At 47.6% G+C, this 10507-nt stretch overlaps 1 protein-coding gene across 1 annotated transcript in view; it reads right to left on the reverse strand.

The window, feature by feature from the left end:
• FKBP1A (FKBP prolyl isomerase 1A) overlaps positions 1-8399 on the reverse strand; it is a 43932-nt gene extending 35533 nt beyond the window's left edge. Inside the window, exons 1-2 of the mRNA XM_063147442.1 lie at positions 8222-8399; positions 8018-8065 (exon numbers count right to left, since the gene is read on the reverse strand). Of these exons, the coding sequence (XP_063003512.1) occupies positions 8018-8065; positions 8222-8258 (85 nt within the window). The 5' untranslated portion in view covers positions 8259-8399. The remainder of the gene's footprint in view (positions 1-8017; positions 8066-8221) is intronic.
• Positions 8400-10507: the final 2108 nt, after the last annotated feature.

A 10507-nucleotide genomic window follows, 5' to 3' on the forward strand; every position in this document is an offset into this window, starting at 1 on the left:
TGAGCCGGCTGCCTGAGAACCAGCTTCCGCTGGGATCGAACTCAGGCCGTGGGGAGAGTTTCAGCTGCAGTAACTGCCGCTTACCACTCTGCGCCACACGAGGCTCAAAGGAGATTTCTTTTTTTAGACTTCTCTGTTGCTTGAAAGCAACAGAGAAGCCAGAGGAAAGAGAGAGAAGTTGATAATTTTGTGAGCGGAAGAAATATGTTAAGAGATGGCAAACAGGTACACACGTGTATAGATAGAGAAGGCAGGAGTTGATACAAACAGAATCTGTCAGGGATGCTTTAGGGTGGATTCCCGCATTGAGCAGGGGGTTGGACTCGATGGCCTTTTAGGCCCCTTCCAACTCTGCTCTTCTATGATTCTATGAATGCAGCCAAAATAGCACACGAGGCACAGAACTACTATAATATAAATGCTAAAGTCAAAGACGGGGTGAACAGTTATAACGAACCGAAGGTTTTATAACAAGAACAAAAAAATTCAACATTATAGTGACAAAAACAATCTTTAGCAGATAACATCAAAGTTATAAACAACTGCAATATTGCACAATTGTAATATTAATTTTTTATTTATTTATTTATTTATTTATTACATTTTTATACCGCCCAATAGCCGAAGCTCTCTGGGCGGTTCACAAAAATTAAAACCATCATAAAACAACCAACAAGTTAAAAATACAAATACAAAATACAATATAAAAAGCACAACCAGGATAAATGGGATACTATTAATCAATAGTATTGAGACACGTTCACCCTGTCTTTGACTTTAACGTTTATACTATAGTAGTTGAGCACCTCGTGCGCTATTTTGTCCGCAAACAGGTACGCAAGAACATACAGAGGAAAATGCTGATCTAGTCAACTATCACATTTCCCATGGTGGCCAACCAGAAGCCTATGGAAAGCCTGCAAGCAGGGCACAAACACCACAACACCCACCTGCCACTCATGTCCCCCAGCAACTGACATGAAGAGACATGCCTACCTCTGATATTGAAGGAATTTACGGCCATCATGACTAGTAGCCATTGACAACCTTTGCTAGTAGTAGGCTTTGCTGTTCGTTTTTCTGTAGCTTCATTCATCGTTATTTATTACGGTCACAGACCAGCAAAATCAACACCAAAACATACAAAGGATAGATAAAAATTGACATAAAAACAAAACACAGCTTGGTGAATCGTAGAATAGCAGAGTTGGAAGGGGCCTACAAGGCCATCGAGTCCAACTCCCTGCTCAATGCAGGAATCCACCCTAAAGCATCCCTGACAGAGGGTTGTCCAGCTGCCTCTTGAAGGCCTCTAGGGTGGGAGAGCCCCCAACCTCCCTAGGTAACTGATTCCATTGTCGTACTGCTTTAACAGTCAGGAAGTTTTTCCTGATGTTGCTTCTCTCAGAAGAATTGCAATGTTATTTTTCTAATTTGCATTGAGGCTATGAGAAACTTAGAGACCCTTTCAGTAATATGGGAGGACACATCCCTTAAACAGATTAACACCAACGTTGCGGGGCTACATCCAGAAAAGGCTGTTAATAAAGGAAAGATTAACTTTTTTTCTGCATTCCTCATACATGTTACAATGCAAAATGACATGTTCAACAGACATTTCCGTTCATTAACTGGGATCTTACTAAATCGTCCTTCTAGTAACGCTGATGGCAACACATTAAAGCGAGCCAGGGTAAATGCTCTCCTATACTTGGGAATGGTTAAAGCATACAGCTATGAAGCTGCAGTGAGCCCATAGTTATTAAAATTATTGTAGCGCAGCGGAGAGCAAGATTTGTTAGCAGCAGTTCTTAAATGCTGTAGATCTAGATCTATTACTCTTTGAACAACAAGAGATTGGGGCGTTTTTCTGTAGTTCTTTAATCACCATGTACATTTAGCCTTCTTCCTAGAAAATAAATGCTATAGAACATCACCTTCCAAAGGACAACTTCTAAAACGGCAGAATAAAAAAAAAAAGGGAAAGGCAGCCTGCAATGATTCTCCCACGGACCGTTCCTCTGTTTTCTTTCCTTCTTAGTAGATTTTGTCTCCCAAAACTGGATGTTTCCACCTGCGTTATGGAGGTACATTACCAAGCAATCCTTACCCTGTTTACATTTGATGTCACTAATTCAAAGACAAGCCAGCCTTCCTTGCCGAGAAAGCAAAGGAGCACAGGAAATACCTGAGGAAAGGGCAAGAAAACCTTTGCAGGAGGGGCAGAATTTTAGCACAACAGCTCTTGCTAAAAGCAAGCAGATGTCGTTCGAACACAAAATCCTATGGAAGATGTCAGAGAGGCATCACCTATGGACTGAAGAGGGCTGACAAGGCTGCTGTCCGGACTAACAGCCTCTTGATCCCCTGCCAGCCATTCCTTTGTTCTTCCTGTCTGCACAAGAGGCAGCCAGGGAGAGACCATCCTCATTTCCTTTCCCCACCCAATGACAGCAGGAAAGGGAAGAGAAGCAGATGGAGTGGCTGGTAGGCCAGAGGGAAGGGGGGAGGAGAAGGGAGGGGCTTTGTTTATGCACCAACCCTTTTCTTTTCTTCCCTCTGACATCTATAGGAACGGGGCCATCAGGGAATGTTGCACCGCATCTACGAGGAGGAGAAAGGAAGAAGGAAAACGGATTGCAAAGCAAAGATGACCCACGGGCAAAGCACCGCCTCACTCCATTGGGGAGAGCAAAAACAAAGGGCAGTTCTCCAAAGGTGAAAAGCCGTTTTTCCTGTTTAAATCTGAATTAAGAGTAAGGATTCCCCACATTTCCCATACAGGGGTTATCCTCACCCACAAGCATGCAAGGAGGGCCATTCCTAATCCCACCCACACAGAGGAGGGCCAGGATCTCTTCTCGATCCTCCCAGAGTGCAGGACACGGAATAACGGGCTCAAGTTAAAGGAAGCCAGATTCCAGCTGGATATCAGGAAAAACTTCCTGACTGTTCGAGCAGTACGACCATGGAACCAGTGACCTAGGGATGTTGTGGGCTCTCCCACACTGGAGGCCTTCAAGAGGCAGCTGGACAACCATGCTTTAGGGTGGATTCCTGCATTGAGCAGGGGGTTGGACTCGATGGCCTTATAGGCCTCTTCCAACTCTACTATTCTAATCATAGAATCATAGAATAGCAGAGTTGGAAGGGGCCTACAAGGCCATCGAGTCCAACCCTCTGCTCAATGCAGGTATCCACCCTAAAGCATCCCTGACAGATGCTTGTCCAGCTGCCTCTTGAAGGCCTCTAGTGTGGGAGAGCCCACAACCTCCCTAGGGAACTGATTCCATTGTCGTACTGCTCTAACAGTCAGGAAGTTTTTCCTGATGTCCAGCTGGAATCTGGCTTCCTTTAACTTGAGCCCGTTATTCCGTGTCCTGCACTCTGGGAGGATTGAGAAGAGATCCTGGCCCTCCTCTGTGTGACAAACTTTTAAGTATTTGAAGAGTGCTCTCATGTCTCCCCTCCATCTTCTCTTCTCCAGGCTAAACATGCCCAGTTCTTTCAGTCTCTCTTCACAGGGCTTTGTTTCCAGACCCCTGATCATCCTGGTTGCCCTCTTCTGAACACGCTCCAGCTTGTCTGCGTCCTTCTTGAATTGTGGAGCCCAGAACTGGATGCAATACTCTAGATGAGGCCTAACCAGGGCCGAATAGAGAGGAACCAGTACGTCACGTGATTTGGAATCGCTGTGGACCATTCAGCCTAGAGTCCAAAAGCCCATTTGTCAGCATCATAGATCCCACAGCTACAGTACATAGGTGGAAGAGACCAGATGATCCCATCTGGTCTCTTCACAACTGGGCCCCATCTTCTATTTATACCACCCCCAGAAGTTGCCCTTCCTTGTTTCCTTGAAGCTTCCAAAATTGCTTTTCCTCCCTAGACTCAAAATCCATGTTTCCACAGATTGCTCCCTCAACCCTGAAATGTAAACCTACTATTTCTAGCCATGAAACTATATTTTTTCAGAATTCTTGCAGATGCCAGCAGTCACCACTCAGCAGGTGCCTGCCCTGCTCACATTTCTAAACTACCTATACTATCTCAGCATGAATCCTTGTCAAACATAGTATATAAAACAACACACACCCGGGTGGTGGTGGTGGGGAACGTCAGCAATTGCTTTGCTGAAAACCAGACCATCCCACCCATTTCTGCAGAGCACTGCCATATATTCAGCTTTTTTTTTTTTTACTCTGCACCATCCTCAAGGCGTTTTGCCCTTACAGACGGTACAGTTTCCCCATCAGCTTCAAGCCCTACAAGGAAAAAGCAGGTACTTTTACTTCTTGGAGAGCCCTGTGCTTAGTGCAAGACACCAGCTGTGCAGGTGCCCCGTCCCAGGCTGGCGGCTTTCCAGATGTGCTGGCCTGCAATGCCCACAACCACTGGCCATGCTGGCCGGGGTTTACAGGAGGTGTAATCTCACACACCAGGATGGCACCACACTGCTAGCTTTGTGGATTGTTACACATCGAGGCACCAAGCACAGGATAATCAGGAGCATGGAACTGTGCACTCAAACCTCAACAATAGAGGCATTATGATATTGTTGTCCAATATCATCTCTTCCTCGTCCCATTCAATCTCTATGGCCGGCCAACGATGCCAACGGAATACCCTCCACACTAACCTAAAGAGACATTCTCCAAAGCTACAATCCAGGGATGAAATCCCAGGCCATACGGAAATCTGCCACAATCAGAGCTTTATTTACCAAGTATTTAGACTGTCATTCATTGGATGTGGAAGCACAAGGGATTTTGGAGAGTGTGTGTGTGTGTGTGTGTTTAATTTTGTTAGCAGCCCTAAGAGATAGAGGCAGGCAGGTGTGTGTGTTTCTATGCACACTTGTCTGGTTTTTTAAAAGCCTTCTTCCAGAGATTCAGCTGTCACCTTCATCTCTTCCTTGTGATGAAGCCTAGTCTAGAAAGGAGAACACTTTATTGGACAAACTGCCTGTCAGTTCCACGCAGCAGCCAATCAGCTTTCGAAGCAGGAAAGCAAAAATACCTACCAAAGAAGGTAACATGGAGAGTTCACATTCCAGTGGATTCAAAATCAGGGAGGCCGTTACCACAAAAGAGGAATGGGCACACAGACAGGACAAGGCTAAGAAGTGCTTACTCTCACAAGTATGACCCGACACACAACAGAGGCCCATGAAGCGGCATGCTGGTCTAGTTATTTTCTAAGTCCACACAGCAAGGAGGCTAGCCTTCCACCTGAATCAATTTCAGGGACCTTTTAAACAACACTAAGAGCCGAACTGCAGTGCAGGTACAATAATTGCTAGAAGGGCTTAATATGAGCCAAAGCAGAAATACTTTTCATTCTAACGTAGTACACAAATCGCCTCTTCAGAGAGCTGCACACTGACAATTAAGTACAATATTCGGGAACAAACATTCCCAGACCTGCACTTTCCTCACCATGCCAAGATTAGATTCCTTGCAGAGCACCAAAGAATCAGACTGATGCAGAGACAACGACTCGTCACTGTTCTGACACATATGAAGGGAGGCAAGATGTACTGAAACCTGGTGAGGCATGTGTTTGCGTTTAAAAAGTGAGACAGCTTTTATTTGGATCCACCGCACATATCATTTCGACCTTACGTGTATGAATGACAGACTCCACAATAAAAGCACATTCACTGCTAATTAATCCAGAAGAACATAACCACCCCAAGTTCTGTCCTCACAGTCAGAATCATTTGTAATAAAGCTTCTCACATAGCAGAGTAACCAATACTATGCAAGATGGACGTCATCTTTTCAATGTGGCCTTTCAAAATCTGCGACTTTAATATTTTAAGTTTTTAATGTTGTGTTCAGTGTTTGAAGGTTTTGTTATTTGAGATGTGTTATTATAATGTCCTGATGGCTTTTTAGCACGTAAAGCAGTACATGTTAATAATAAATGATTAATAATGGTCTGATAATGTAAGGCACCTTCATATAATTATAAAGATACTCCAAAGTGGAAGAGACTGGGGGGGGGGGGGGCAAAATCTTCTGCTCCCCAAAAACTTGCGAGGGGTGGTGTCCAGCCTTGTCCTGGCATAAGAGAAATCAGTTCCTAAGTATTTGTTGTTTCATGCCTAGGAATTTGAAATAATATTCCAGAAATATTCTAACAATCCCAGGAATAGAGACAAACAGGTAAGTCAATTGGGGGGGGGGGATAATTTGGATGCAGAGATATTGGCATAAAATCACTCAGGAACCAGAGTAGGCCATGACAAAAAGAAACCTCAAGAGCCCCCCCCCTTTTTTTTAGCCTTGCATGAAATGAAAGAGCAGCTGAGAGAGAACCACACGGTTGCAGAGAAAAAGGGAGAAATACACCCTGCAAGATGCTAATCACAGCCGAAGACACTTTGCCAGAAGAAGCTACACGATTTACGACAAAATTAAGGTATTAAGGACAACAACTGCTTATCTAAGACATATCTTCCTCTCCGCGAGATGATTTCTGCCCAGCCTGAGAGCACAGCTGTTTGGGAATCAGTCACTGTTCCAGAAAACCTCAGCATGCAGAGGGTGGCTCAGGAAATGACACGCCGGGTTTGAACGTGGGCAAGCCTCCCCACCCCGCATGCCACAAAGATCCATGGGGCAGATGCCCACGCGCACGGTCCCTTCTGCCTTACCCCACAGCGCTAAGAAGTGCCAGTCGTCAAGCGGGTAAGTGCCACCGCCTTAAGCCATCTGCGAGAAACGACAGCCGTTCTGTTTCCGGATGCAGAGCTTCAGAAAGCAGGCTTGTAGCTATGCCCAAAGAAGGGGGCGAGCTACGGGTGGGTGGGGAGGAAAGCCTCCCCTCCTTTTTACAAATAGGATTTATTTATTTATTTAGAGATGGCCTCATTACCTATCACAGTCAGCCTTCCCCAACCTAGTGCCCTCCAGATGTCTTGGACTACAACTGCCAGCCAGCCATGCCTAGAGAGCTATGCTGGCTGGGGATACCAGGGGGTGTAGTTCCACACATCTGGAGGGCACCCGGTTGGGGAAGCTGTATAACACCCTGGGCAGAGGAGGAGGAGGAGGAGACCAGGGCTGTAGTTCCACACATCTGGAGGGCACCCGGTTGGGGAAGCTGTATAACACCCTGGGCAGAGGAGGAGGAGGAGGAGACCAGCCAGCCATGCCTAGAGAGCTATGCTGGCTGGGGATACCAGGGGGAGTAGTTCCACACATCTGGAGGGCGCCCGGTTGGGGAAGCTGTATAACACCCTGGGCAGAGGAGGAGGAGGAGGAGGAGACCAGCCAGCCATGCCTAGAGAGCTATGCTGGCTGGAGATACCAGGGGCTGTAGTTCCACACATCTGGAGGGCGCCTGGCTGGGGAAGCTGTATAACACCCTGGGCAGAGGAGGAGGAGGAGGAGACCAGCCAGCCATGCCTAGAGAGCTATGCTGGCTGGGGATACCAGGGGGAGTAGTTCCACACATCTGGAGGGCACCCAGTTGGGGAAGCTGTATAACACCCTGGGCAGAGGAGGAGGAGGAGACCAGCCAGCCATGCCTAGAGAGCTATGCTGGCTGGAGATACCAGGGGCTGTAGTTCCACACATCTGGAGGGCGCCTGGTTGGGGAAGCTGTATAACACCATGGGCAGAGGAGGAGACCAGCCAGATGTTAGGGCATTGCTGGGGAAGGGGGAGCAAAGCAGTTTCCAGCCTCTTCCCCCTCCCCATTTAATCCCCCACAAAGCTCCCAGGTACCCACCCTGCTGCCACACACCTGCCCCCCCCTCCTTCTTCCCCATTCCTGTGCCCTATCACGCGTATGGCACAGCTGTGACCTTCCCTCTCTCTCTCACACACACACACTCACATTCACACGCTTCCCAGTCGAACCCTCCCCCCTCCCAAAGCGAGGAGACGCCCCCACCCCCACCCACCCCATATACAGTCACCTTCCCTCCCCCCCCTCCCCCCCACCCCCCACCCACCCCCGTGAAGCGCTCGTGCGCCCCCTCCCCCCATTCCCACGACTCACTTACCCGTGTAGTGCACCACGCAGGTCTGCCCGCGCTTAGGAAAGGTCCTCCCTGCAATGTGGGGCGGAGGGGAGAGACAGAAAAAGAAAGGCTATTAGAGGAGAGGGGGGGCTCGAGACCCCCCCCACACTTTTATGAGGATAGGGTGGGGCTGGGGCGGCCGGTGTTCGCCTGCCTGCCTGCCTGCCTGCCTGCCTGCTTGCTCACCGTCCCCTGGGGCGATGGTTTCCACGTGCACGCCCATCTCGCCCGGCCCGCGGCGATGCCAGTCCCAAATCCGCACCGGGTGGAGGAGGAGGAGGAGGAGGAGGAGGAGCAGCGAGTCCGTCCAAGCAGCAGCTGCAGCGGCGGAGGCTCCACTGAACCCTGCAGCCCAGAAGCAGCGCGGTGGAGGGGAGGAGCCGCGCGTGCGCAGCAACAGCCCGCCGCGGCTCCGCCCAACCGCCGCCTCGCCGGGCTCGGCCGCCCCCCTCAGAGCCACGCCCGGCCCCGGGCCCCGCGCTCAGAACGCCGAGAGCGCGTGGCCGAGGAGTGTGCGTGCGCGCACGCGTGTGCGTGTATGCGTGTGTGTGTGAGAGAGAGAGAGAGACAGAGAGAGAGAGAGAGAGGAGAGACCGCCGCCATCTTGGCTCCCCCTCAGCGGCCGTTGGGGGAGGGGCGGCGGCTTTTCCCCTCAGGCCCCACATAATATATTTATTTATTCATTCATTCATTCATTTATTTATTTATTACATTTCTATACCGCCCAACAGCCAGGACGATTCACAAAAAAATTAAAAGTAGAAAACAACATTTATTCAGTTTATTCAAAGTAAAACAATTTATTCAAAGACTATAAAACAACAGTAGAAAACCATAAGATAAAATACCACAGAAAAGCTCAACCAGATAAAAAATTATTTTATTTATTTATTTTATTACATTTTTATAACGCCCAATAGCCGAAGCTCTCTGGGCAGTTCACAGAAATTAAAACCATAATAAAACATAATAATAAAAGCCCCCCACACACACACACACACTCCCCACCACCACAGAATCCAATATGGAGTCTTTCGCATGACACCTGCTACCAATATTAAAAACAAAACCTGTAGAGTAACCCTATGAAAAGGAGGACTGGGCTCCAGTATCTTTAACAGCTGCATAGAAAAGGGAATTTCAGCAGGTGTATATGGAGAACCTGGTGAAATTTCCTCTTCATCGCCACAGTTAAAGCTGCAGGAGCTATACTAGAGTGAGCAAATATAAAAGAGGGAAGGGCTCCTGCAGCTTTAACTGCTGTGATGAAGAGGGAATTTCACCAGGTTCCCCATATATACAAATGACACCTGCTGAAATTCCCTTTTCAATACAACTGTTAAAGATACAGGAGCCCTGTCCTCCTTTTCATAGGGTCACTCTAAAAACCTGCATATTGAAAAGTAGCATGTCAGGGCAACGGGGTCGGCCTAGTCACTTTGACATGCACTTTTTCTGCGGGATGGTTTCCCCAACGCCGCTTTCTTATAAAGGCGCATTCATTAGGGCAGTGGTTCTTAATCTTTTTTTGAGTCAAGGACCCCTTTGAAAAGCTGGTGGAAGCTATGGACCCCCTCCCTAGAAAAATGCACATAAGCACATAAACACGACTTTGCATGCAAGGAATATACTTTATTTTATTGAAAATTGATTGCCTCATACAGTGTATGACATACACAAAGTATGAACCGCCCAGAGACCTCCGGCTATTGGGCGGTATAGAAATGTAATAATAAATAAATAAATAAATAAATAAATTTGACTTTCACGGACCCCCTGAAGCCCATTCATGGACCCCTTGGGGGTCAATGGACCCCAGGTTAAAAAACCCTGCATTAGGGTGACCCTGTGAAAAGGAGGACAGGGCTCCTGTATCTTTAACAGTTGCATAGAAAAGGGAATTTCAGCAGGTGTCATTTGTATATATGGGGAACCTGGTGAAATTCCCTCTTCATCACAACAATTAAAGCTGCAGGAGATATACTAGAGTGCCCAGATTTAAAAGAGGGCAGGGCACCTGCAGCTTTAACTGGTGTGATGAATAGGAAAGTTCACCAGGTTCTCCATATCTACAAATGACACCTGCTGAAATTCCCTTTTCAATACAACTGTTAAAGATACAGGAGCCCTGTCCTCCTTTTCATAAGGTCACCCTAGACAATAGTCAACGTTCTAGAAAAACAGCCCTGAACAGCCACTTCCAAGGGAGCCAAATCAACCAAATTCACCAGCCACATATACCTACAGCCACAAAATTTCGACAGAAACTGGGTTTGGATACTGCTTCTGGGTAATAGTTGACATTCTCAAAAAACGGCCAACAGCAACTTCCAAGTGAGCCAACAACCACATTCACCAGTCCCTTATGGGAAGGATGCAATAGCCCTCAATAGGTCCACAGAAACTACATCTGGAAACCTGTTCTGGACAATGGATCAGACCAAGGGTCCATCTAGTCCAGCACTCTGCTCA

Source organism: Elgaria multicarinata, chromosome 1 (genome assembly GCF_023053635.1).
Source record: "Elgaria multicarinata webbii isolate HBS135686 ecotype San Diego chromosome 1, rElgMul1.1.pri, whole genome shotgun sequence".
NCBI classification, from domain to species: Eukaryota; Metazoa; Chordata; class Lepidosauria; order Squamata; family Anguidae; genus Elgaria; species Elgaria multicarinata.